The 26,485-nt window shown below is 52.8% G+C and overlaps 7 protein-coding genes across 7 annotated transcripts; 4 read left to right on the plus strand and 3 right to left on the minus strand.

Moving 5' to 3' along the window:
* Positions 1-3,771: 3,771 nt before the first annotated feature.
* On the plus strand, positions 3,772-5,883 carry SETTUDRAFT_168158 (uncharacterized protein). The gene is made up of 3 exons (XM_008025386.1): positions 3,772-4,145; positions 4,196-4,553; positions 4,606-5,883. The coding sequence occupies exons 1-3, from the start codon at positions 3,933-3,935 to the stop codon at positions 5,727-5,729; spliced, it is 1,695 nt and encodes a 564-aa protein (XP_008023577.1). The 5' UTR covers positions 3,772-3,932; the 3' UTR covers positions 5,730-5,883.
* A 1,556-nt stretch (positions 5,884-7,439) lies between these two features.
* On the plus strand, positions 7,440-11,188 carry SETTUDRAFT_106718 (uncharacterized protein; the record flags this gene model as incomplete). The annotated part of the gene is made up of 2 exons (XM_008025387.1): positions 7,440-10,908; positions 10,959-11,188. The coding sequence occupies 2 exons, from the start codon at positions 7,440-7,442 to the stop codon at positions 11,186-11,188; spliced, it is 3,699 nt and encodes a 1,232-aa protein (XP_008023578.1).
* A 1,045-nt stretch (positions 11,189-12,233) lies between these two features.
* SETTUDRAFT_148528 (uncharacterized protein) lies at positions 12,234-13,755 on the minus strand (the record flags this gene model as incomplete). Its single annotated transcript, XM_008025388.1, has 2 exons — positions 13,093-13,755; positions 12,234-13,021 (listed from the first exon to the last, which is right to left on the minus strand). The coding sequence occupies exons 1-2, from the start codon at positions 13,745-13,747 to the stop codon at positions 12,234-12,236; spliced, it is 1,443 nt and encodes a 480-aa protein (XP_008023579.1). The 5' UTR covers positions 13,748-13,755.
* A 2,268-nt stretch (positions 13,756-16,023) lies between these two features.
* SETTUDRAFT_168160 (uncharacterized protein) lies at positions 16,024-17,882 on the minus strand. The gene is made up of 3 exons (XM_008025389.1): positions 17,617-17,882; positions 17,559-17,566; positions 16,024-17,507 (listed from the first exon to the last, which is right to left on the minus strand). The coding sequence occupies exons 1-3, from the start codon at positions 17,761-17,763 to the stop codon at positions 16,190-16,192; spliced, it is 1,473 nt and encodes a 490-aa protein (XP_008023580.1). The 5' UTR covers positions 17,764-17,882; the 3' UTR covers positions 16,024-16,189.
* A 188-nt stretch (positions 17,883-18,070) lies between these two features.
* SETTUDRAFT_148533 (uncharacterized protein) lies at positions 18,071-19,520 on the plus strand (the record flags this gene model as incomplete). Its single annotated transcript, XM_008025390.1, has 3 exons — positions 18,071-18,195; positions 18,255-18,483; positions 18,539-19,520. The coding sequence occupies exons 1-3, from the start codon at positions 18,093-18,095 to the stop codon at positions 19,518-19,520; spliced, it is 1,314 nt and encodes a 437-aa protein (XP_008023581.1). The 5' UTR covers positions 18,071-18,092.
* A 495-nt stretch (positions 19,521-20,015) lies between these two features.
* Positions 20,016-22,466, plus strand: SETTUDRAFT_168161 (uncharacterized protein). The gene is made up of 4 exons (XM_008025391.1): positions 20,016-20,164; positions 20,218-20,413; positions 20,615-20,826; positions 20,876-22,466. Exons 1-4 carry the CDS (start codon positions 20,087-20,089, stop codon positions 22,367-22,369), a joined length of 1,980 nt encoding a protein of 659 aa, XP_008023582.1. The 5' UTR covers positions 20,016-20,086; the 3' UTR covers positions 22,370-22,466.
* Positions 22,467-23,043: 577 nt separating this feature from the next.
* SETTUDRAFT_168163 (uncharacterized protein) lies at positions 23,044-25,639 on the minus strand. The gene is made up of 7 exons (XM_008025392.1): positions 25,528-25,639; positions 25,418-25,468; positions 25,229-25,355; positions 25,008-25,173; positions 24,639-24,948; positions 24,006-24,586; positions 23,044-23,952 (listed from the first exon to the last, which is right to left on the minus strand). The coding sequence occupies exons 1-7, from the start codon at positions 25,568-25,570 to the stop codon at positions 23,386-23,388; spliced, it is 1,845 nt and encodes a 614-aa protein (XP_008023583.1). The 5' UTR covers positions 25,571-25,639; the 3' UTR covers positions 23,044-23,385.
* Between the last annotated feature and the right edge of the window lie 846 nt (positions 25,640-26,485).

Genomic DNA, 26,485 nt, shown 5'->3' on the forward strand with positions numbered 1-26,485 from the left:
GGTGCGGGTCGTAAGGATCAGTATTAGGAGACATTGTAACGATAGATACAGACAAATCGTACAGCTACTCAGCTCAAAGGTGGGAGTTGCGCCAAGAAGAGTTATGCCGAAGCGCCGAGATTAGCGTGGGACAAAACTTTTGTGAGGCACCTCCGTATGTTGTCAGACTTTAGATCTTAGACTAGCACCTCTGACAGATCTTACGCTTGGCCCCAAGATCAATATACGAGGTTGCATTATTTTATGACTCTGATTACATTGTACTTTGTGCACCGTATACGAACTTTACTGTCTCTGGGGTAGGTAATGTCAAAAGTGGTCCATGTAAGCCAGCTTTGCGATGCGATGGGTTGCGAGCCATAGATCGATCGATTGATAAATCGTACGAGCTTATGTAAGGATCAATCAAGACAATCTGTGTCTTTGGTTGTCCTATGCACTGCCTTTATAGTACTTGTATGACGGCGTATCTAGTCGTACGCTCGGCTCGGCTCGACCGCTCATTACGCATCCCTAGCCTACTCAACTTTGTCGATGTATTAGTAGAAGTGATACCCCAATCCGATTCGCACAAAAACAGAAAATCACTACGTATCCCTAACTGCATACTCCTCTATCCACACCCATTCTTCATCATGAAATCGCCATTTTTTTGGACAGTAAAAGCAGGATTTGATTATATCTTCCCTATTTTCTAGGGCTCTCTTACTAGCGCTTGTAACAAGACTTACGCCGAGAAAGTGCACTGATGCCAAGGAGCTGTACTGACGCAAGTGCCTTGCAATTCTAGCTCCATACATTGAGCTTGTATAAGGGAATTAGCCTAAATATTTTGAGGGTTTATCTAAGAATATACCTCATTATATAAAGGATAGAAAGTAGCATCCCGTTGTGTATTGTTCATCCAACCATTTTACCATTACTAGCTTCACAACGCTCTCGAGCCGAAGATGAAGTTTACCACTTTAGCTAGTGGGCTCTTGTTCGCTGGCATAGCCTATGTAAGTTTCAGTTGTTATAATCTGTTATGGTCTTCTACCTACAGAGCGTGGTATAAAGATGGTCATCTGACAACATGCTTCTAGGCAGATTTCGGCTGCTATTGCGTAGGCCGAGAGGGCGGAAACAGCCGCAGTATAACATCAGAATGCTGCAAGGCCAGATGGAACGCAACTCCTAAAATGGGACAGTACTACTGTATCTATCCTAACGGCCCTCCATGGCCAGATCTCCAGAGTGTCTATTACGACTGCTGCAGGACTGCCGATGGAGGAGGTGGTGCCTGCTTTGTGGATGCCTGAGGAAACGAATGAATACAGGCGGGGACGATGGTTGAAATAGCACATAATTCTATGACTATGTATATGCCTGGAGCATGAAAGTGCAATCATTAGCCCTTGGAATAGATACAACGGGTTTGAGGGAGGCTTTGAAGAACTTTCAAAATGGTCACAGAGACGGAACAATGGTTGTAGTGTACCTAGATCATGCTACAATATACTTGGACTTGCAATTTCAAACATCTAAGTCGTCTTACTTAGATTCCAATTTGTATTACAAAGTGATTGGCTACAATGTTGTACTGTTTTAGCATTGTCTGGCGTTTTTAGTCCACTAAGAGGTAGGCGGGCGGGCGGCGACGCCACTGCATGAGCGGCACAGCGGGGTGTTTGGACCACGTGCGCACCGCCTTTTGCCCTTGGGACTTGACAAGCGCCGGCGTAATCAACGGACTTTGGAGCATATTGGAGATGTTGGGACGTAGCGGCGTACTTTTTTTGCATTCAAGCGTTGGCATCTTTCACCGCTCGCCGGCCTTCTATCCCAACAAGTGTCCTGTAGGAGCAATGGAGTGATGAAGAAAATTTGACATAGCACTGAAAAAGCATCTTTTGGAAAAGAAAGTGAAGATGCTTTGCGTAAGTACGCGGAGCACGTCGCGAATTTCTGGCTCGACCTCGGACTTGTGCGCAGCGGATAGATGAAGCCTCGACGCTCTTTTCCATGTAAGCGGGCGCTTGCAGCGGGACAAGCTATATACATACCATCCCTACTGTACCTCGCGGACTTGTACCAACCCTGCGAATCACGTACTAAGTAGAAGCCAAGACAACGTGCCATCAAACTCCGCTGAAGCCCTCACATGAAGCCAAGGAGACGGTGCTGTCATAACTAGAGTGTTGTGCGTACGATGCCATGATATGGGATCTATATTATAAATAGATCGAATGAAATCAATCGTATCTTCTTCTATCGGTAACTTGTATGAAGGAGTGATAGTCATGCTTAACTGTCTTCACTATCGTAATCCTGTTAATGTTTCAACATACATTCATGCATCTACCAATCCCACACGTGCACTTGACCAGGTAAGCAGCTATCCAGCTTGGCACATGCACAACGTAAGCTAAGCCAGTGAGAAATTCGTGGCATATGTATATGTACGTGTGTATTGGCAGTGTAAGCTACATGTCTGCATGATTGCCGGATCTTGCTAAATCTCCGGTGCTGGGCGCGTCGTGGTGGAGGTGTACCTGAGACATGGTGGGGGGTGGGGGGGGGGGGGGGGAAACTGTGGTAAAGATAAGGATGCGTGCATGAATGTTGGGTTATGCGAAAGGCAGGGAGGGAGAGAGAGAGGTAGAGAGGTAGAGAGGAAGTATGTTGGATGTGGGATCGGTATAGCGTATTGTATACTCTGTTTATTTCTCTTTCTTTCCCCTCTTGGATACTGCTTATAGCGAACACCATAATCAACCTACCTATTTTTATTATTATTGCCCATCACACCATGGTTTATTTCTACAAGTGAATTCAGCGTGCAAACGCAGTGAATATCGCTAGTTTGTGTTTTGAGATGATGTTGCACTTTCTCACTTATCTTTTACTCTTAGAACAACAACACCGCCCGCCTTTCTTTTCCAGAGAGAAAAACAGACGAAACCCAGACTTCCCCAGCGCCATTCATATAACCCCTTGGAATGCGTCACTCTCTCTTTCGCACGAAACACGACGCACAAAACCTTCCAAGCTATCGTAGGCAACAACAAAACGACACCTCCATACCTCCATACACTTCCTGTTGCCTGAAAAAAAAATCCACAATTGACAAAAAAGCGCACAGAAGCGAACCAAGTCACCAGCTACTACTGGTAGTGATGGTGTTCTCGGAGCAACCCAGCACCCCGCTACGCAGCATCGCCAGCCCGTTATCCGCAGCACGCCTTAAAATCGGGGGAATAAACGCCCCGCCCAAGTACTTAGTTAGCCTTGTCATCCTACGTAGCTCCGTGTCACGCACACACAGACATGCGCGATGTGCGCCACACAGCTCTAGATGCCGCATGGTGGAAATCTTCTCTGGCAGCACGCAATTGGCGGGACGTGGCCATCGGTAGTCAGAAGGAAAGAAGCACTGGCAACTGCATGCCGTGTGTGGTCTTACCAAGCAGAAGTGTAGTGGGTCGCTGATTACGTCTTTTTGAGTGGGTGGGTAGGTGGGCGTTGAGGCTGAAGTGCAGGACCGGGTTGACGGGTTGCAGTTGCGGTGGTGGTTGTGTGATTCTTCTGCTGGAGATGCTACTTGATGGCTAGCTAGTCCGAGATGCGCAAATGTTGGGCCGGCATATGCGAGAGCTGTGGTGGGCCTGACGATACGCCCGACAGGTGAAATGGGGGTTTTGGTCCGTCAAAGGTAAATGGCATGAGTGGGCTGAAAAGGGAGCTGATAGCATGTATATCTACGATGACCTGGCATACTGAGCAAGTAGTGGGTGTGGCAGCTCAATCAGTCAGACCGTTAGATCTCTTGCTACTCAGCTTTATTCTCGTTCATCTTACGTTGGCGACATTGTGTTCGTTTTGTTTAACAGTTTGCTCGTAGCTTTGGGCTCTCCCCTTTCACTGGTCACTTAATCCTACTCGAAGTAAACATGGCTAGTCCGTTATTGCAGCCTTCTGAAGACGTAGCGAAGCCTCAGATACCCCTCTCGGAGCCTGCGACTGCAACGGCATCTGAGCAGGGCGAGGCACAAGAAGTTGAAAGGTTCAACCCGGGATGGCGCTTCCTGGCTGCTTTTGGTAGTCTTTGCATTATAACGCTCATGGCGGCTCTAGATGCTACTTCGATATCAGTCGCACTTCCAGTAGGTCCATGACAGTTCAAGTGTTCAGGGCCATGATTAACAGAATACAGATCATGGCCAAAGCACTAGGCGGATCTGCGATTGAAGCGTTCTGGAGCGGGACTTCGTTTCTATTGACATCGACTATTTTCCAGCCGGTCCTCGGATCGTTCTCGCACATCTTCGGAAGAAAGATATTGATCTATATTAGTCTAGGATTCTTTCTTGTAGGATCCATTGTTCCCGCTGTTGCTGGAAACTTCACCGTCATCCTGGTAGGCCGTTCTATCCAGGGCGTCGGAGGCGGAGGCATCATTTGCTTGACAGAGATGGTGGTCGTTGACACTGTCCCTCTGCGTGAGCGAGGAAAGTGGCTCAGCTTCTTTGGTGCCATGTGGTCGATCGGCACTGTGGCTGGACCTCTTCTCGGTAAGTAGTCATAGTGCAATGCAATACAATGCCAGTGGCTAATGGCTTCCAGGTGGCGGCTTCTCGCAAAACGTCACTTGGCGGTGGATTTTCTGGATCAACCTTCCGTTCATCGGCGTTGGCGCTGTCATGATCGCCGTCTTCCTCAAGCTCAACCAGAAGCACGGGGGCTTCCTTGCTAAACTCCGTGAAGTGGATTGGGTTGGCATGGTGCTCTTCGTCGCGTCTACAACATCATTCTTAATTCCCGTCACCTGGGGCGGAGTGCAGTATCCTTGGGACTCGTGGCGCACGCTTGTGCCGCTCATTGTCGGGGCTGCCGGCATGGTTGGCTTTGTCTTGTACATTGAGTTTGTGGCCGCCAACCCGCTCATCCGCACATCGATCTTCAAGAACATGTCTGCTTGCCTCCTCTACATTGCCACGGTAATTCACGGCATCATACTGTGGGCGATCCTGTACTACCTGCCGCTTTACTTTGAAGCGGTCAAGGAATTTGGGCCGATTCTCACCGGAGTGGCCTTGTTCCCGTGGACATTTACAGTTGCGCCAGCCTCGATCGTGACTGGTATCGCCATCGCCGTGACGGGCACGTACCGGTGGGCCAATAGCCTGGGATGGCTCCTTGCTACACTGGGCATGGGCCTCTTGATCGTAATTAAAGTTGACACGTCTACGGTGGCATGGGTGTTCCTCTGCTTGGTGGGTGGCCTAGGAACAGGTCTCCTCTTCCCGGCTATGGCCTTGGGGGTGCAAGCCAGTGCAACGGCAAAGGACCAGGCGTACGCCGCCAACATGTTCTCCTTCTTGCGGGTATTTGGGCAGACGCTTGGAGTAGCCATTGGCGGCGTGGTGTTCCAAAATCAGATGAAGAGCAAGATGCTGACATATCCTCTGCTGGCCGACTTGGCGGGCGCGTATTCCCAGGATGCTGCGGGCCTAGTCCGGATCATCAAGGAGATGGAAGGTGGCGAAATGAAGGAGCAGCTCAAGGAAAGCTACACGTATGCGCTGAGATACATCTGGATTGTTATGCTGGTGTTCAGTGCAGTCGCTCTGATTAGCAGCTGGTTCATCAAGGCTTACGACTTGAATGGGGCTATGGACCAAGAGCGAGCATTTGTGGACAAGGACAAGGACAAGGATGTGGAAAAGAGCAACCAGGCACAGGCGTGAGGGTGCCAGGGGCGGGAATGTACGTACTATGGTTGGGGCGGTGTTTTGTTTAGGGGCAGCCCAGCGCGGCGGACATAGACGATGGCTGGATACATCTAGATGTAAAGGATAGACGGTGAGACATGTGTTGCAGGGTAGTAATGTATAATTTGTCGGGGTTTCGTCTGGTCGAATTTGGACGCGTCCGTTCTCCACCTGGGCTAAGAGACGGCCGTGAGAGTATTTTTGGGTAGAGGCGGGTGGGATCTGCTCAAGGTGGTCCGAGCGGGCCAACGCCCGGGCCGCCGACATGGCCTCGTTGATATGTGAAACGCGCCGTCTGCCGTTGACAGGGCGGCCAGGTGGCAGCGTTGCGTCATTGCGATGGCGGGCAAAGACAGAAGGCGACATGATTCAACAGACAGCGACGGCGGGCGGCGGAGACGGCGAGGTGGCAGAGGGCGAGGGCATGGCGGCGGAGATGGGGTGATGTCAGACACGAGCGCTGCGCAATGTGGGCGCAGGTGAGGGCGGCCTGGGGCATAATGCCAAACGACCAGGGTCTCGGATGGGGCAGGCGAGAAGCCGCGGGTGCTGCTGACGGTGGTGGTGAGTGGGCAGCGGCGCAGAGGCGACCAAACAAGCTGGCCGTGTGGTGTCGTCGACGAGTGCAAGGCGGACATGCACATGTACCCAGGCCCACAGCCACGGAGCCGCGCCAGCAGCGACAGGGCGGCCAGAGGCAAATTGGCAGATGCAGCGCTATCTATACATAACGTGTATGGCGCCTGTCGGGAAAGTGGGCCAGGTCAGACAACGGCGGCGCAGCGCAAAAGCATGGCCGTGGTGGTGTCGGCTGTCGAGGGAGCGGTGCCGGCAGCTCCGGCACCTTCTTGGGCGCGTTCCTGGCGCGGGCGGACCGGTCTCTGGGGCGCGTCGACTAGCAGCAGTAGGCGTGTGTAGGGTGGTGGTGGTAGTGGTAGTCGACATATAGTGTGGCCGTAATAACGCGGCAGCAGTGTGGTGAAGAAGTATTTGCGGCGCCTGTCGAATCACAGGCGCATCCCGACGGCTGGCGTGTCCATGCAAGCCCCGAAGCCGCTAGTCTCAGCTTGGCGAACCAATCAGGGGCGCGCTCCCGGCCCACCCGGGCCATGTCTCCCCTCCGCAGCGTGTCCCCCCCCTTTGCCCACCCACGCCCGTCTCTGACAACACCCGTGTACTGTGCGAAAAAGCAGCGCGGGACGGCCGCCATCCTTCCACCCACCGCGCCCTCTGCCCTCACCTCAGTCATTCGTTTCAGCATCCCACGCCAGATAGCAGCGCGCTGCACCTAATACCTCGCCCTTCCCACACGCCCGCCCACACGCCCATTCACTGCGCGCCAAGCCCTGTTTCCCCCCCCGGCCGCTCTTGCCCGCCCAACGCCTCGCCCACGCGCCCACGACCGACCGACTGACAGACGGACCGTCCAACTCCGAGCCTCTCCATTCTCCATTCTCCATTCTCCTTCCGCCACACGCTGCACCGCGCCCGCCGCCAGCCCACGCGACACTGCTCCGCGGCCATCGCCAACCCTCTCCTCGCCGCCTGTACCTGCCTGCCTTCCCGCTGTTCTGCCGCTGCCGCCCATGCCGCTGCCGACCCTGGCCACGTCTCCTTGGTGAACCAGCTCGACTCCTTCGCATCGGCACTGTATTCTTTCCATCCGCCGCGCCACCCACTGCGGCCATGAGGGACTCGTTCGCTGCCCTTTTGCGCACGGGGGCCGGCAAGCTCGCCCTCTCGCTGCTGATCGCTTCGCCCGCCGCCGCCATCACCTTCAAGCAGGTCCCGGATCCTCACCTGAGCCTCGGCGACCTAGGCCGCATAGCCTTCACCGGAGACTTTGACTCAATCTCGCTATATCAGTACGAAGGCCAGAGCCAGCAGTATCCCGGCCGCAATGGCGCCCTGCTGTCCCGCTATCCCAATGGTGTCTTTGCTACCATCAACGTCACCGACGCCGACATCAAGGCCATGTGCTCGCTGCCCATCAATGGCGCCGAGCGCGTCATGTTTGCAGGCAACTTTACTGGCGTAGGCAACATGCCCACGCCCGGTGGCATTGCCCTGCTGGATCCCACAAACGGCAAGATCCAGGCACTCCAAGGCCTCAGCGGCTCCGTAAACGCCTTGTACTGCGACAGAAACGCTGGACGCGTCTATGTCGGTGGAAGTCTGACCGGCGGCAATTCGACAAATGCCCTCATCTGGGACAATGGCTGGCAGGATCTCTCTTTCAACGGCTTCAACGGCGCCATCCATGCCATCACTCGCGCCCCTAATAACAACATAATATTCGCAGGGGATTTCAACGGCTTGGGAGGCAATGCCTCGACCGTCGTCAGCGCGAACAACACGCAGCTCATTCCCATATCCAGCGCACGCATCTCGGCTCAGACAAGCTCGGGTCTCAATGGACTGACCGACCCCAAGAACATTGCTTGCAAACCCGACTTCTCAACACAGGGCCCTGGCTCTACCTGGTTGATGGCCGATAGGGCCAGTGGTTTCTGGAGGGCCGACTTTGGCTTCGGTTTCCAGCCTACCAGCCTGAAATTGTACAACACAAACTTGGACGGCCGAGGCACCAAGACATTCCACTTTACGGCACTTCCGGATGGCGGCATCATGAACTTGACCTATACCAATCCTAGCACCGGAAAAAAGGCCTTTTGCGACCTTCGATGTCCCTTGCCCGAGGGCAACACCACGGCCCAGGAGTTTTCCTTTGTCAACCTGGTCGGCATGAACGCTTTCCGCATCGACATTACCGATTTCTACGGAGCCGGCGCTGGTCTGAATGGAATTGAGCTCTTCCAGGATGCCATGTACTCGTACGCCGTCAATGACTTCAACGAACCCAAAAACTGCGGTCCCACTGGTACAAAGTCACAATCTACCAACACGGGCACATGGCAGACGACTCCATCACATCAGAGCATTTCCGAGTATCTTACAACCGTTCTTCAAGGCAGCCCAATCGACGTCAACGCAGCAACCGTCACCTTTATTCCCGACATCAAGCAGTCTGGCAACTACTCAGTCACCATCTACACGCCTGGATGCCAGGGCGACGGCACTTGCGGTACCCGCGGCCGCGTCAACGTAACGGCCGTGACAGGCGGTAAGAGCGAAAGCACTGAACTTTGGCAGACCAACAACTTCGACAAGTACGACGAAGTCTATAACGGCTTTATTGATGCCACTAGTGGCGCTCCCCCGCGAGTCATTCTTCAGCCCGCCGCTGGACAGGCCCCCGGACCCTTGACTGTTGTGGCACAAAGGGTGCGCTTCACACTTTTGAAGGCCACTTCTGGAAATCTGAATGGTCTCTTTGAGTATAAGCCTGGCCAGAAGGTAAATGCCGACGACCTATCCAATTCCGTCATCAACGCCGCTGGCGCCAGCCTCTCGCCCGCGGAGAAGGCCTTTGTCACGAGTTTGGCTACAGACAATGACAATCTTTACATTGGCGGATCCTTCAACACCAGCGATGGCAGGAACAACATCTTTTCCATACGCCAGGGCGCTACCGACCCCACCGCCCTTGCTGGTAAGGGGCTTAACAACCAGGTCATGACTTTATTCCAGAATGCCAGCACCCTGTATGTCGGTGGTAACTTCACCAACACGGTTGACAACAACGCTCCTGGCCTGCGCGGAGTGGCCGCTTATGTCAACAACCAGTGGCAACCTCTTGGAGCCGGTGTAGATGGTGTCGTCCTTTACCTCGTACCCTTTTCGCTCAACGTCACTGCAAACACGCCCGAGGATGTCCTTGCCGTCAGTGGTTTCTTTAGCCAAGTCAACGCCTTTGGCAACAATCCTAGCACCAGTGTCAACGACTTCGCCGTCTGGGTTCCCTCCCGTGGCAACTGGCTACACAACCTCGATTTTCACTCCCTCGCCATGTCGGGTAGACTTATGACGTTTGCCGATGTTCCTGGAAGTGATCGTTGGTTCGGTGGTTCTGTATCTTCAGGCGCCCTCCTCGCAAGCGGTACGGCCGAGCTGGACAGCGGAAACCAATTGTCGCTGCAAGCGTTCCCTGCCAACATCCAAGCACAGCGCCAGCAACAGCAACAGCGACGCAAGCGAGCCGTTATTGATCAGCAGAATGTGAATACCACGGGAATCCGCACTGGCACCTTTTATAAGCAAAACGGCATGAACAAGACTATTCTTGCTGGTCACTTTGCTTCGACGGGCTCCAACAATGAGAACATCACCAACGTCCTTATCATTGACGGCAACGACTCGAACAAGATCACCGGTTTCAACGACGAGCTGTATGCCAACTCTACCTTTGCTGCTGTCTCCGTCTTGAACAACATCCTGTACGCTGGAGGCATGATCAGTGGACAACTCAACAAGGATCGTATTGCTGGCATCGTCGCCTACGATCTGTCCAAAAATCAATTCACTCCCGTTCAGCCACCGCCGCTCCAGGGTGTCAACGTCAGTGTCAACGCCATTGCGCCTCGACCAAAGTCCAATGATGTCTTTGTCGCTGGTCGGTTCCAGTCTGCTGGAGCCTTGAGCTGTGCTGCGCTCTGCATCTGGAACACTGAGCGTAACCAGTGGAACACTGCAGGTAACGGTATTCAAGGCGAGGTCTCTTCGCTGATATGGGTTGGCGACAACAATCTTTTGATTGCTGGCAACCTTACGTCGGGCAACAACGAGACCAAGATCCTTACGTTTGACTCTCAGAACGGTGCATTCGCCGTCGTTCCTGGTGCCAGCGAGCTGCCAGGTCCGGTCACTGCACTTACTATTGCCAATAGCGCTGGAGACCAATTCTGGGCTGCTGGACAAGCCGACGATGGCTCTACCTACCTGCAGCGATTTGAAGGAAGCAAGTGGTTACCGGCCGACAAGTCAATCTTCGGCGCCAACACCAACATTCGCGGTATCCAAGTGCTTTCCCTGTCGCAATCACATAACACTTCACAAATCATTGACGCAGGCCAAGATCTTCTTCTCATGGGTCACATCAACATCACCTCGTTTGGGACTGCCTCTGCCGCGCTCTTCAACGGCACTACACTGACTCCTTTCCTGCTTGCCACCAAGGGACAGGATGGTGAGTCGGAGCCAGGAAGCTTGTCTTCCATCTTTGTGGAGAACCCCAATTCGTTCTTCCTCAAGTCGGGTCAGTTACTCTATGCAACACGACATGGTATGTTTGCTAACTAGTCATAGACAAGCACCTAGCACTCTGGGCTATTGTCCTCATCGGCCTTGCCATCGCTCTCGTCCTCACCTTCTTGCTCGTCGTCATTGGCATCATCATGGAATGGTTCCGCAAGAAGCGACAAGGCTACTCTCCTGCCCCTACAACCTATCCTGATCGGCTAGGGAACGTAGGACGCGTACCGCCGGAGCAACTCTTTGGAAACATGTCCGGACCACGAGGAGCCCCGGCGATATAAGTCGCGTAAGCATACGCGAGATGCATGCTGGTATTGCGCCGACCCAACCAGCTTTTAGTAACTCTAATTCTAGTGGAAATGGTAATCAAAGTAATAATGTCATGGGCAATTGGAGAGCGGCGGATGGAAACCGCAGCCATGCGTCCCATGTTTAGGATGCCGTTGGCCCCGGAAATGATCTCGAGACACGCCTAGAGTGTCGAGTCTGCCCGTGTCATCTTTCTTTGAAATTCCATGAAGCAACGCCCGTTCTGTCAACAATCCATGGAGAAGAGTATTTGCGCATCGCCTCCGTCGCATTTCCGGATCTTGCAAAACAGCAATCGGTCCCCGTGGAATTGATATATCGGGACTTTTTTCTCCTCATTTGGCCATTTTGGCAACATTACATGGAGAGACATGGTGCGTTCATCGGTTGGGAATCTGTTCGGACCTCTTTTCTCCGTCTCTCACCTCAGCCTGTTTGGGCCTATTCGAAAAGCCTCGACGTGCTCCTTTTTCTTTGCTTTTTTTCTTTCGGTAGTAGTGAGTTTGATACCACGTGGCTGGCGCGCATTGCACGCCGCCCCTAAGATTCTCTTTTCTTCTTTCTTTTCACCATGACTCTGTTTTGCATTTTGCATTGTGCATAAGCGAAGAGACTTTTTTGTGTACGTCTTCTCGTATACACGTGTTTTTGTCAGTTTGAGTGAAAGGGTGGGTGTGTCCGTTGCAAGTGGTAATGTGTATGTATTCGTATTGATGCGGAATGAGGGGGTAATAGGACAGGGGGTGAAGCAGGGGGGTGAACGCCGCGGAGAGAAGGAGGTGAAGGAGAATGAGAGAGCGAGCAAGAATGAACATACGCTTTGACTGAGACGAAATTGGGCAAAGGGGAGTTGAGGGGATGTGTTTGGCGGAGGTAATGATGCCTAGTCGCTGTCTGTCAGTGTATGTATCTTGCAGCCTCGGAGAAATCCGTAATTCAATCTCCCGTCTTATATTTGCCGCCCATCTGCCGTGGTCTCTCCAATCAACAAGTACGAGATGAAAGAAAAAGCCCACATCATTGGCGGTCCAAATCAGTCAACATGCGCTTCAACACAGTGTCCGTGAATGCCCAAACAGTAGAACTGTACTGCGCACCCCACGCATACCCCGTATACCAAATGTTCCTGTAACCCTGGAGTGAATACAAGTCCTGCACGAATCCCTTGCGCAGCTCTTCCGCCGACTGCGGCCACCACGGCCTCGTATGATCCGACACGGCCTTGAAGTCGACATCGCAGTGTGCGGGATCAGCAGTAGCATTACCCACCGCGCCCTCGCGCAACACATCGCCCACACTCTTCCGCACCAGCTCCTTGAGGCCCTCCGCAGAGACGGTGTAATTTGCGCCGAACACGACGCGGAACAGCGACTCGCCCGCGGGGCCCGTAGAATCCAGTCGCAAACTGTACGGCCAGTCTTTGATCTTGAGCTGCTTGCTAGGCACCACGGCCGAAGGCAGATGGGTAATGGACGTTTTCTCCGGCAAACACTTTGCTTTGATGATGCCGACGAACTCGGCGCCTTGGGGCCATTTCGCCACGGCCGAGGCTTCTTTGGCGTCCGGGTGGAAGGGCGCCAGGTTTTTGGGGGTAGGGGGCGCGGTGAAGAGGATGCGCCGGGCTTTGATGGTGTATTTCTTGCCACTGCCGCCTTGCGCTACCGATAGGATAAAGTGGTCTGGAGTGCGAACGGTCTTGGTTACCGTGCTGGAAAGTAGCACGTCGCTGGATAGCAGGGAGAGGGCGCGTTCGTACAGAAGACTGTTGTTTGGCACGGGGTGGAACAGGGTGCCGCTTAGCAGGTCTATATGTTTGCACGTTAACACTGGAAGAAAGCTCATAGATACATATAGAGCGAGTTAAGAACACACTTACCTTTCGTCAGTGCCGCACCAAACGCCTGGAAAACAGTCAACGTGAGCAGCTCTCTCACACCTCCATATCCCACGCCCGAGATAGTCACAATACGCGGCACCGCAGCCTCGATATTGTTCTTTTGCGCAAACTCCTCAAACGGCATGAGGAAATCCGCGGGAATCGCATTTGGGGCCGGGAAGTCCCAGTACCCGGGCTCGAGGTACTGCTGGTATTTTTGCGTGATGGTGAGCCACCGCGCAAACGCCCCGTTGGTTGCATTCGCACTCGGAGCCGTATAGCCTGCGAGCAGCTTGCCTGTCTCGACGTCGACGTTGATGGGCGTGAGGCGCTGGCCTGCAAAGGGCTCTGTGGCGATGCCGAAGCGCGCGAAGAAGTCGGTTGCAGGGCCGTAGGGGAGATAGGACTGCACGCCGTAGTCGACCGAGGCGTTTGTGCCAGGCACGCGGTAGGTACTTGTATGGCCGCCGAGGTTGGGGCGCGTCTCAACGATTACAATGCTCTTGTGCAGGTCTTCGCGGAGCCGCACTGCTGCGTAGGTACCGGATGCGCCGCCGCCGATGATGGCGACATCTCTGATTATCTCGGAGGGTGCTGTTGCGACGACGGTGTCAAGACCAAGTGCGAGAAGCACGAGGCTGTGTGCTGTGAACATGGTTGCGTGGACGTGGCACTCATGCTCTGAATTGTGGCTTGCGATTCCTTAAGTATGCGTTTTCCCATGTCGGCATCGCATGCTCGTATTATGGTCTGTTGTAGAGTGTTTCTAGACCATTGCGGCCAAGTCGAGTACGAAGGGGTAGTACGCCGGTCAATCGCCTTCATGGAAGATGCTGGGTGCAGCGGAGCAAACTACCAATGCTTCTCATCCTGCTGCACGCCGGATTACCATGCATGTCGAATCAAGTCTATGTTGAGTCTTGGGGTTATAGCTTTGGCCCCAAGCACTATACCGCATTGAAATGAAGCCGCGCTGGCTGCGCCCTATGGAACATGAGGCTAATTCCAAAAATAGATAATACAGCGTTATTACGACTGTGCCTCAGACATGCAGGTAGGGCCTAAGCTGGGATTTCCAGGGCCCTTGCAGCAATGCGAGTGGGAAGAAAGATATTGTTTTGAGTGTGATGCCCCCGGCAGTTTACATGCAGCTGCCAATTTCTCATGTGCCATGCATTGGCACATGCTGGATAGCCGGCAAAGGGTCAACTTGGCTTGTGGCACAGCGCGGGAAATGTTGAGCCGCAGGGTAATTTGTCGGGTAGAACGGATTGGCGTCAATGGGAGGCCTGTCTGGGAAAAAAAGGCTCCGGTGACGCAGTTACACGGCAGGAAGACAGTTGCACTACTGCGCGTTTGAAAAGGTGTGGTTCTGGATGTATATGATGCGTGATGGGGATTGTCAGTGGGAGGCATAGTTTTGGGAATAGATAGGATTATGAGATACAAGGGACAAACGCTGATGTGACTAAGTCCTAGTAATACCATAGCTGGGTTCTAAGGGGCGGATTAATGTTGAGTGGAGGCATATGTACTTACTCCGTGCCACAATCTATTTTTCCGCCTGAGAACCTCTGGAGCATGATATGTAGGTATGAGATGACATTTGCATTGCACTGAAAGCAGTCCTATTATATCGCAAACTTATCACAGACCCAGGGGAACAAAGTATACATTTGACCATGCTACGAGGCCATTGGATATAGGAGGGAAATGCCTGCTGGTATCCATGGACGACAGCAAACTTACCCTATATTCGTCAACGAATTCTTTTTCAAAGCGACAGTATGAAGCACATACAAAACCGGCACATTATCGCTTCGAAGCTGAGCTTTAACGACTATTGTTTCCATTATTGAGCGTCCTAGGCACCGGTGTTACTTATACGAGAGACCCTCTGTCAAATACCCAGAGGGAAATGACCACCTGTCTTCTCCCATGGAGTTTAGCTCAGTCGACCATGAGGCGTAACTCGGCCTACCATGACCAATACCCAACTAAAATCTCATGGTAAGCCGAATTCCACCTCATGGTAAGCCGAACTTGACCTCATGGTCGGCCGAGCTATCCTCATGGTCAACCGAGGTAGTGCCGATTCCCATATAGGCAAGTACTATACCTTGTGTGGTTTGGCGCCATGGTAATGGCACTTTCTGCCCATGGTCGGCCGACGTGAGTCCTGTCACGAACTCACCTCGGTCTACCATGGACTAACCTAATTGGGAAACATCCCATGGTAAGCCATGCTATTATGAGGTTGTTCATGGTCGGCCATGCCGTTGTCATGGTAGACTGAGGTATCCCTATTTCCCACTTAGGAATTTTCATGGTAGGTTGATCTTCATCTGTGGTCGGCCGAGTTACGCCTCATGGTCGGCCGATGTCTGTCCATGGTAGGCCGAGTTGCATCTCATGGTAAGGTGAGGTATGTTTATGGTCGGCCGAGTTATGTCACTGCTCCTTTGAGTATAACCCCATGGTCAATCGAACTATTCTCATGGTAAGATGAGGTGTGTCCATGGTAAACTGAACTATTCTCATTACTGCTTTAGGTATAGTCATGGTACGCCGAGTTGCATCTCATGGTCGGCCGACCTTTAGCCATGGAATGCCGATCTTGGGTCATGGTAAACCCAACTACATCTCATAGTAGACTGAACTATGCTTGTTGCCCCTTTAGGCATGGCTCCATGGTATTTCCATGGTCTCCCATGGTCGGCCGACCTGTGTCCTCATGGTAGGCCGAGCTATCTTCATGGTAGAGTGAGCTGAGTGTCATGTTCGGCCGACCTTTCTCTACAGCAAACCAAACCAAATCCGACATCAAGACAAAAAACAGACGCACAACTCATGGTTTATACACGTGGTGACACTCGTTTATACCTATGATTGCAGCTGATGGGATTGGGCCATGTGTTGCGTGTAACTTCTGCGATAAATGTCAAAACAACCTGCATTTGAACAGCATATCCTATCAACATGTCAATTCCGCGTGTACTTTCAAGAACCAAGTATGCAAAGAAAAGCCAGCCTGTTGCTTAAATAATATACACAATTCCTTGAGGAAACCTCGATTATGGATTCATGAATCCACTGTTTAGAGTTCGCTGTGCTCAGGTGAGGGCTCAGAATCCTTGTCCTCTGCCTTTGGTGCCTTCTTGGTCTCTTGCTTTTCGCCAGCGACCAGAAGCGACTCTGGCAACTTCTCCTTCTCGCCCTCGCCCATGCGGATGGCATCGACCCATTGCTCAACCTCCTCGGCCCCAAAAGCGCTACCAGAGTACTTCTTGTACCAGGCACGCTTACCGTTGGTGGCGATGAGGTGTACTTCGTCTGCGCTTCCGAGACCCAGCTCCGTGGTCAGGATAGCCGCAAGAGGATTGGTTGCTGAAACACCAACAAAGGGGAAAAGATGGCTTCCAGAAACATCGTACTTCTTGTGGATGGAAGCGAGTGAGGCGATAGCAGTAGCAGCAGCCTCCGAGGTCTCGTCTTTGGGCAGGAGCGCCAGGATACAGGTCTTGCTCTTCTGGGTCAAGCACAGAGATTGAAGCTCGGCAGATTCAGAGACCAAGGGAATGGTTGGCTTGACTTCTTCTTCGGGAAGAACGACTGGGTTTGGTGTATCCTCATCCTTGACATTCGGGTTGGGCGATTCATTAGGCAGATCGGGCTCTTCGAGGGTCTCGTCGGTGGCTGATGCGGCGGCTGAAGAAGCGTCGTCTGACTTATGGGAAGCCGAAGCCTTTGCAAATTTGCTTGAGGAACTCGAGTCCTTCTTAGTGTCCCTCTTGCCCTTTGACTTCTTGGGTTTCGCAGGGGGGCAATCGGGGTTTGGTGGAGCGATCTGAGAAAGGAACTCGACCATGGCTGCCTTTTCAAGTTTACCATCATACTTGATTGGTGTGTCTGAGCTGACGGGAATGAGGATCAATGAAGGGTATTCAGTGATGCCATACTTTTCAACAGCTCCCTTTTCGGTCTTCCTGATTTGGGCGACCGAGACAATGCCGGCAAAGTCAATTGCTAGTGCCCTCATTGTAGCGCTAACAACTCCCTTTTCACTAAACAGGATTGCCTTGGCTGTATCCTTGTTCTCTTGTAGCCATTCATCAAGGTTCTTGTCGTTCACTCTCTTGACTGAGTTGGGGACCTTGTCCTTGACAGCTTCTACAATGCCCTTGGCCGAACGGGCGCCTTGGTAGTCCTCCACCGTGGGTTTGCCTTGTTTCTTGGAGGGACGAACGATCTTGAGAGTAGGAAAGCCCTGGACACCCATTTTCCCGCAAAAGGGCTTGTTCATCTCCTCGTCACAATTGATGGCAGCGACCTTGGCGATGCCTTGGAGAGATTTGGCGGCCGTTTCGTAAGCAGGCTTGAGGTTCTTGCAGTGGCCACACCATGGCGCGTAGAATCTACGAGGCGTAAGCATGCGGCAGTTGGGAAAGATGGAGAGGACGCCTTACTCGACAATCTGAGACGTGGTTAGCTTGACAAACCCAAATCATGGATGAGCATACTCACTGAAGTGTAGTTTGACTTGGCAATGACGCGGTCGTAGTCCATGCCTGTGATTTGGACGACGGCGCTGTTCTTGGAGTACATGCTCTCAGCGTGCGCATTGAGGGCCAGCGCAGCGGTGGCCGCGAACAAAGTCGTTGTGCGCACCATGGCTAGTGTGTGGTGTCGGAATGTGTGTGTGCAGGTGAATTAGGAGACCAGGAGGATGAGTGAGGCCACTGCCGTGCTTATACTCATTTATCTGGCCTTGTTGCCAGGTTGGCCTCTTCTCTTTTCTGTAACAGCTTGCCAGTGTCTATCTGGCCATAGCTGCGATGCGGGGAGACAGGGGGGTGCCTGATCGCTAGTGCTAGCGCCTATGACCGCATCCTCCATCCATCGCCCGCCAATCTGCCGAGGGGAAGAGAAGCCTAGAGCTTTGCACTCAACACCACCACCACACCACCGCCACATATTCCACCGCCACATATTCCACCGCCATGGCCAGCGTCACTCCAGCAAAGCTCAAGAAGCTGCAGCTCGCGGAACCGGCCAAGCGGGCGGCCCAGCTCGAGCGCATCAAGCCCATCATCACCTACTGGCGTGAGTACCGCTGATGCCCTATGCGCCGACACAAAGGACGCGTGCTAATGGCGCTACAGTGCGCTTCTACATGGTCCAGAAAATCATCGCGGGCGGGCTGCACTCGGCCGACCAAGAATGCACCGCCTACACGACCGATCTCATGGAGCGGCTCGAGCAGGCAAAGGCCGAGAACCCCAGCGAGGATGCCTTGGTCGACGACACCGTCGCAAGCGCCTACTGCGAGCAGTTTGCCCTGCAGACGCTGGGAAAGGCAGAGAGGGAGATGGCAGAGAATAGAGTCAATGGGTTTGTCATGGCCCATTGCGCCGTCACCAAAGCCCAAGCTAACTGGCGTCGATAGGCAGACCGTCGACACGCTGCGCGCAGCGTCCACCTTTCTCGAGATGATGTCGATATGGAAGAACAACGACGCCGAAATCGCCGCAAAAACAAAGTATGCAAAGTACCACGCTCTGCGCATTCTCAAAGCTATCAAGGCTGGCGAGGACCCCAACGCCACCAACCCAGTGCATGACACTCCAGAACAGCCCGTGTCGCCGCCTGCCTTGGATCCAGAAGATCCCGAAGTGCAGCGCATAAACCAGGCCGCTGCGGCCCAACCTCCAGAGAACCCCTATCAACCCTACGTCGAGTCGGCTCCTGACACCTCTGTACAACCCTCGCCCAGCCTCTCTGCACCCCCGGTGTCACCCCCTCCTCCCAATCTCCCTTCAGCGCCTACAGGATACACACATACATCGCACAGCGACGTGTCTCCCATTTCACAGCCTGCCCAATCGCGGCAGGGCTCCGTTACTTCTATTGGTGGGGGCTATTTCCCCAAGACGGATCCTCCCACCTTCACAGGAGAATCAGCGCCACCAGGCCTCCCAACAGCGCCCATGGATAGAGATCCTCTGACCTCCTCTCTGCCAACTAGCCCACAGGTACCACAAGCACCAGAAGCTTCCGATCCTTCAGGCTTCTACCAAAACACTGCATCTCCGCCAGCAGCAGCTCCTACGCAAAATTCGTACCAACCTCCACAAAATCAATTTGCATCGCCCTCTCCTCAACCACCCCAACAGCAGTATGCGCCACCGACGAGCGCTTTCCCGCCTCAGCAACAGTATCCACCAGCACCTCATCAGAACCCATATGCACAACCGCCGCCGCCTTCTCAACCTCCACAACAGTTTTCCAACGGCCCGTTCAGAAACGATGAAGACTCCATCATGTTGGCACAAAAGCATGCCAAATGGGCCATCTCTGCTCTGAACTTTGAAGATGCGGATACTGCGGTGAAAGAACTGCGTACGGCTCTGAGGGCTTTGGGAGCATAGAATTTGGATCGAGCGATGCGGTCTGAAAGATTTTGATATCTTGCATTTTTGAAGCTCATGACGTTTGTTGGCTTGCTGTATACCCATGGTTGTAGATAGATCCACCATACAGAGAATAAACCCGGTGAGGGTGTGCTACATTGAAAATGACATTCAACCCGTAAAATGTTCCCTGGACTTTGTCCTTTCGGATCCCAGTTCGGAAAGCATTTCCGACTTAAAGAGTGTGATGCACAATTTTCTTCGTGTGCACCAAGTGATGTCGTAGATAAGAGCGGCCGCCACTACTTATACTAGAGTATGAAACTATGTATCCTCTGGATCACGGTAAAGAGAGTCACTCAACAGACCCAGAGCGCAATCTCACTTCATGTCTGCATCTGCCCTAGTACAGTGCCAAGCTCCGTGCGTGCACGTGCACGTGCCTTTGCATCAGAGCTTAAGAACCTCCAACTGAAGCTCATTTTTTGCTTCCCAGCGACCTTCACGACACAAGGCCAAACCGCCTGCAGTCATGCCTCTAGTGAAGCCCCGCACAAGCTGTAACTCATGATACAGCGGCGATAATGGCGCCCATCACACCTTTCAATGCGGCGGATATAACTGAAAAAGCGCGGCGGGAGCTGCTGCTTCTGCTCGAGGGTGTAAGGTAATATCAGCGCCGCAATGTGCTGCACCGTCTGACACACACAAACAGATACGAGGAAAGAAGAACCTCGTGCTGGAGAAGAGCCTGGCCGGCCCGCTGAACCTGCTTGTCAAGTTCTCGACGTTGCAGGAATATGGCGTTGACAAGCCCTTCTTCCTCGAGAACGACAACGTCGACTCCTCACAGCGCAACATTGTCTTCCTTGTCAGAGGCGAGAAAGCAAAGACGGTCATGGCTGTTGCTGGTAAGTGAAGCTTCTCAGCTTCCTTGCTTCACTCTCTCATGCTTGACAGCATGCTTTTGGGTCAAAAAGTAGGCTAGGCAGATCTTTTACCTACTCTGTCTGGCCAGTCTTGATCCCTAGAATAAAGATAGCGCTTTTATTGGATTGCCTGTTATCTCCATATAGGATCAGTCTATTGTACGGTGCTAACATTGTAGATAGACCAAATAAAACGTATTCGACGCGACAGCGAAATTGAACATGAATTCTCCATTTTCTGGGTGCCCCGCCGCACTCTGACCTCCGACCAATTGCTTGAAGAGGCGGGCGTCTTGGGTGAAGCCAATGTGAGCGAGTGGCCATTGTTCTTCGTGCCTCTTGCAGATGATGTGCTGTCGCTTGAGCTCGAAGATGCCGTGCCGGACCTGTATCTCGTATGTTGTGTCGCATGTCCATCGTCGAGCTGAGACTGACTCCTCCAAGAAAAAGGACCCGACCGCCATCTATCTGTCGGCCAAAGCACTGATGCTGCAGCAACAAAAGTACGGCCTCTTCCCACGAATCATCGGCAAAGGTGATAACGGAAAGCGTCTCGCAGACTTACTAGTTCGCATGCGTACTGAGGTCGCAGCAAGCGAGACGTCTGCTGGCGGAGGACCGTCGTTTTTGGGCCTAACACCCAGCTCTCACATGGACAGCCTCATCATTATCGATCGAGAAGTCGATTTCCCTACCGTACTGTTGACTCAGCTGACCTATGAGGGCCTTATTGATGAGGTTTTCAATATCTCCGCCAACCAAACAGAAGTCGACTCCTCGGTTGTTGGTGGTGCAGCGCCTCAGCAAGACCAGACTGGTTCGGCGTCCACGAGCATGAAGCGCAAGGTCATGATTGACGCAAAGGACACACTGTATGCTGATCTCAGTGATGCGAACTTTGCCATTGTAGGCAACCTTCTAAACCAAGCCGCTCGGCGGCTCCAAAGCAGCACTGGACGTGACCAGCTTGCCACAAAGACGACTTCGGAGCTGCGTGACTTTGTCGCAAAACTTCCTGGCTATCAGGCCGAGCAAGCTAGTTTGAAACTGCATACCAGCCTTACGGAAGAGATTATTAAGTTTACACGAACGGATATCTTCACACGAAGCCTAGAAGTACAGCAGAACATCATGTCCGGCGCGGATCCAACTACACAGCATGAAACCATTACCGAACTCATCAACCGCGATGTATCGCTTTCCACCATCCTGCGTCTATTGTGCTTGGAAAGTACAACAAATGCGGGCCTTCGCCCCAAAGACCTAGAAAACTTCAAACGCGCCATCATTCAAGCATATGGGCCGCAGCATATGCTCACAGTCGCAGCTCTCGAAAAGATGGGCTTACTGGCCCAACGAGGCGGCGTCAGTCTCGGTGGCGTAGGCGCACCGGCGAAACCGGGCAGCGTAACAAACTACACGCCATTGCGGAAGAGTCTTAAGCTATGGGACGATGATGTCAACGAAGCAGATCCAAACGACATCTCCTACACCTTCTCAGGCTACGCACCACTGAGCGTCCGCCTGGTCCAATCCATCATCCAAAAACACACGCTCGCAAATATGATCAAGCCCCCCTCTGATCCCAGGGCTTCCGCGCAAGCAAATCCCCTTGCCCAAGGCCTCCGCATCTTCGACGATGCAACAAAATACATACGCGGCACAACGTTTGACGAGGCGCAAAAGGGAGAGGAGAAAGCCGTCAAAGCAAGACAGCTGCTCAACGGAAGCCAAGCCGAGAAGAACAAGACTGTGGCTGTCTTCTTCCTCGGAGGCGTCACAAGAGCGGAAATCGCTGCCCTACGATTCATCGGTAGTAAGCTGAAGGAAACGGGCGGCGAAGGCAGGGGAAGCCGTATTGTAGTGTGTGCGACGAATATGATTCGAGGCGATGATCTGGTTGGCGGTGCGGTTGAGACTAGGAAATTCAAGGGCTGATTGATTGACTGATTGATTGATTGAACGAGTCAGTATGTGCAGCGCAGGGTGTCTAAGGATCTTGGTCTTTTGGGGGATTGATGCTAGTTCAAGGCAGAAAGTAGATGTGGTAATGACATGAGCAAGTATCAAGTTGTGCAATCTCAAATATAGATTGCCTGGAATATGCACATCTCTTTTTGCACGAGTTTGTTGCAGTTGCACCTGAACGTTCAACGGCAGCATCGCTGCTTCTATCACTCTAATGTCCTACATCTCGAACTGAGTACTGAAAACCACGTTTGAGCACACCCGCCCGTCGACCAGTGCAATTACGTGTTTTACATCTCATTGAGGACCTCAGATATATGGCTGATAACTTGCAAAGACTACCTTTCTGAATAGCATTCAAACTCACCAGCCAAGTCTATCTCACTGTGTTGTCGTGAAGCCCACTGCTTCGGCGTTGGACTCACGCACAAATCAGAATGCGGTTATGGCTGCTTCGTAGCTCTTGGTCAATGACTAGCTAATCTTAGTGGGCAGTGCGAACAGTAAGACATAGATCCATCCGAGTCTTGTTCTCACTTCCATACTTGATAGTAAGAGCTCAAAAAGATAACCAGCACCTGTTGCTAGGCTAAGCTCACACTACAACATCATCATCACATCCTCGAGAACCAAGCAAAGCCATATTCAAAAGTCATTTCAATTTCCTTTCCTATCTTTCTCTCTCTCCATGTATCTACCTTGTGAGCTACATAAGAGACAATGACCGCCAGGCGCATTTTTGCAGAACATCCATTACGATCGTTTCGTCAGGCATCGTCGTGAAAGCAGAAAGAAGACTTTTTTCACATCCCCGTGAATACCGGAAACGGAAACCCATGAAAGATGAAGGAACCAAACACACCAAGTCTATCGTTAAAAGCCGCAATAGAACAAACTCCGTTCGCAGCTCGCAGTCTGGGTATCCTGCACCTGCGCCCTTACTTCCTACCTGCCAACCCGTGTGGCACTCCTACCATGTGATACGCTTATCGGGTGGAGAAAGCCTTGGTGACAGTGCGCTTGAGCGCAAGCTCCTTCTTCTTCAGGTCCTCAGCAGAGGCATCCTCAACCTCGAGCTGGGCCATGGCATCAGAGAGGGCAGACTCAATCTTCTCCTTCTGGCCACGCTTGAGGCGGATGGAGGTGGTGGGGTCAGAGACCATCTCCTCAACACGGGAGATGTATGACTCGAGCTGCTGCCTCGACTCGAACTTCTTGCTGAAAGCCTCGTCGCTGGTCTTGAACTTCTGGGCGTCGTTGATCATGTTCTCAATGTCAGTCGACGAGAGCTTGCCAACAGCGTTGGAGATGGTGATGTTGGCGCTGCGGCCAGAGGTCTTCTCGGTGGCGGTGACCTTGAGGATACCGTTGACGTCGACCTCGAAGACAACCTCGAGGACGGCCTCTCCAGCCCTCATGGGAGGAATTGGGGCCAAGGTGAATTCACCAAGAGAGGTGTTGTCCTCGCAGTTGACACGCTCACCCTGGAAGACAGGGAACTGAACGGTCTGCTGGTTGTCGGCAACAGTGGTGAAAGTCCTCTTCTTGATGGTCTAGATAAAAGGTCAGCTAATGTCGAGGAATGTTCCATCAGTTTGGTACTTACAGGGACGGTCTGACCGCGGGGAACGACGGGAGCGAAGATGTTGCCCTCCATGGCGACACCAAGAGAGAGGGGAACGACATCGAGAAGGAGGAGGTCAGCAGTCTCGGCAGAGGTAGCCTTTCCGGAAAGGATACCAGCCTGGACGGCGGCACCGTAGGCAACGGCCTCATCGGGGTTGATGCTCTTCTCGAGCTTCTTGCCGTTGAAGAAGTCGCTGAGGAGCTTCTGGATCTTGGGGATACGGGTAGAACCACCAACAAGGACGATCTCGTCGACCTTCTCCTTGGCGATGTTGGCGTCCTTGAGAACCTGGGCAACAGGGTCCAGAGTGCCAGCAAAGGCCTTCTGGTTCAGATCCTCGAAACGAGCACGGGTGATGTTGGCGTTGAAGTCCTCACCGTCGAACAGCGAGTCGATCTCAACGGTAGTCTGGGTGGCGTTGGAGAGGGTACGCTTGGCACGCTCGCAAGCAGTTCGGAGACGACGAAGGGCACGAGCATCGCCGCTGATGTCCTTTTTGGTTTTCTTTGTGAATTCCTTTTTGAAGTGCTCAAGGAGGTTGGTGTCGAAGTCCTGACCACCTAGATAGTGTTAGAAAATGTTTTTTAGAGGTTGTAGTCCAAGTATTCATACCAAGATGAGTGTCACCAGCAGTAGCCTTGACAGTGAAAACACCACCCTGAATGTGCAGAAGAGACACATCGAAAGTACCACCACCAAGGTCGTAGATGAGGACGTTCCTCTCCTTGTCGGTCTTTCCGGAACCGAGACCGTAAGCGATAGCGGCGGCGGTGGGCTCGTTGATGATACGGAGGACGTTCAGACCAGCAATGGCACCGGCGTCCTTGGTAGCTTGACGCTGGTTGTCGTTGAAGTAAGCAGGCACAGTGATGACGGCCTTCTCGACCTTCTTGGCGAGCTTGGTCTCAGCGACCTCCTTCATCTGTGGCAATTTGTTAGCATGTGCCCCGCTGCATAGGGGTATGTGTGCGCAGATCGTACCTTGACGAGAACCATGGCAGAAATCTCCTGGGGAGAGAACTGCTTCTTCTCACCGAGGTACTCGACCTCGACGACGGGGCTGCCGCCCTGGTCAATGACCTTGAAGGGCCATGACTTGATGTCCTTCTGGACGGTCTCGTCCTCGTATCGGCGACCAATGAGACGCCTGCCAGAGTCAGCGTACTGATGGCATACGCCCTGTGTGTGCGCAAAAAACTCACTTGACATCGAAGACGGTGTTCTCGGGGTTCATGGCAGCCTGGTTCTTGGCCGCCTCACCGATCAGACGCTCCTCTGCGGTGAAGGACACGAACGAGGGGGTGGTGAAGCTACCCTGCTCGTTGGCAACTGCGGGCAAACATTGTCAGCCGACTGCTCGCGATGAGAATGTGTGATGAGCGGGCGCATACTGATCTCGACATTGGTGCCCTCATAGTTGGCAACGCAAGAGTAGGTGGTGCCTGTGGGATATTTGGTTAGCACATGCCACTGTGGGGTAATATTTGCGAGTGTTGCGCACCAAGATCGATGCCGATGGCGCCCTCGTAGACTTCTTCGCTCATGATTGCGGTGTGTGTGGGAAGAACAACCTGGAGAGAAATTGAAGAGCAGGAAGGTGTTGGAGAGAAGGTGGAAAAAGAGGGTTGGGAATCTTTTTTGCGCTTGCTTAAAGGCGAGCGAACGGAGAAAAATTGGCCTCGCAGGGATTGCTCGTAGTGTCGGCGGGCGACGCTAGGCACACTCGGTTAATTCGTTCGACGGCGCTTATCGATACCCTCGAAAAATAAATCGCTGCGGGCAACGGGGGCAACGGGGGGCAAATGGCGAGCCTCGGCCACTCTCGCGCAGGGTCCTGTATCTTTTCTATTTTGGAGTATAATACGAGATTTGGCGAAGGGTGGGTTGGTGCACAGTTCGCTGCAATTGTGTGCACGCAGCAGTGTTACTCGCTTGCTTGCCGAGCCTGACTCCCGGAGCGTAAGGACCTTTGCAGCAAGTCACCTCATAGATTGCGCAGCTGACATACATTTTTCTGCTGGTGGAACCGAGTATAGGCCTAGTCCGAATTCAAGCGATTCTTCCTGTCAGAAAGGTCACGCTCGAATCCGAGTTTCAAGTCGCGATTGTGCTGTGCCGTTCCAAACTCTATCGTTTGAAGATCATCAAGAAGCCAACTCACGCTCCGTATGCGTATCGGAGGATCCACCATCATTGGAGTTCAATTGTACTGCTAGGATTAATCCATTAAAGCAGCCTATTCCTGGTCACAATTACCTAAAAGTGGAGACGAGTAGGAAACAACAACTTTGACTTGGCAGGATGGAGATTCTTCAGTACAGTAAAAGTTCTGGCCGTTTATCCATCAAAGGCTGGTAGTAATGTTAGCCTTCCCATGCTTCCGTATAAAAACTGTCACAACCTAACGCCCTGTCTCCTTTCCCCAATGACATCCATATCCTGTAAAAGAAACGCCGGAC

This window comes from Exserohilum turcica, assembly GCF_000359705.1.
Source record: "Exserohilum turcica Et28A unplaced genomic scaffold SETTUscaffold_14, whole genome shotgun sequence".
Taxonomy (NCBI): Eukaryota; Fungi; Ascomycota; class Dothideomycetes; order Pleosporales; family Pleosporaceae; genus Exserohilum; species Exserohilum turcicum.

Bases quoted from the DNA above. Each gene is read 5' to 3' on its own strand.
- SETTUDRAFT_168160 (XM_008025389.1), bottom strand. From the start codon at position 17,763: ATGGTGCGCACAACGACTTTGTTCGCGGCCACCGCTGCGCTGGCCCTC.
- SETTUDRAFT_168163 (XM_008025392.1), bottom strand. From the start codon at position 25,570: ATGAGCGAAGAAGTCTACGAGGGCGCCATCGGCATCGATCTTG. The intron at 25,469-25,527 runs GTGCGCAACACT...AATATCCCACAG, and splicing joins CGCCATCGGCATCGATCTTG to GCACCACCTACTCTTGCGTT. The intron at 24,587-24,638 runs GTATGAATACTT...AACACTATCTAG, and splicing joins TGCTGGTGACACTCATCTTG to GTGGTCAGGACTTCGACACC.
- SETTUDRAFT_168161 (XM_008025391.1), top strand. From the start codon at position 20,087: ATGGCGCCCATCACACCTTTCAATGCGGCGGATATAACTGAAAAAGCG. The intron at 20,414-20,614 runs GTAAGTGAAGCT...CATTGTAGATAG, and splicing joins GACGGTCATGGCTGTTGCTG to ACCAAATAAAACGTATTCGA. The intron at 20,827-20,875 runs GTATGTTGTGTC...GACTCCTCCAAG, and splicing joins CCGTGCCGGACCTGTATCTC to AAAAAGGACCCGACCGCCAT.
- SETTUDRAFT_168158 (XM_008025386.1), top strand. From the start codon at position 3,933: ATGGCTAGTCCGTTATTGCAGCCTTCTGAAGACGTAGCGAAGCCTCAG. The intron at 4,146-4,195 runs GTAGGTCCATGA...AACAGAATACAG, and splicing joins CGATATCAGTCGCACTTCCA to ATCATGGCCAAAGCACTAGG. The intron at 4,554-4,605 runs GTAAGTAGTCAT...AATGGCTTCCAG, and splicing joins TGTGGCTGGACCTCTTCTCG to GTGGCGGCTTCTCGCAAAAC.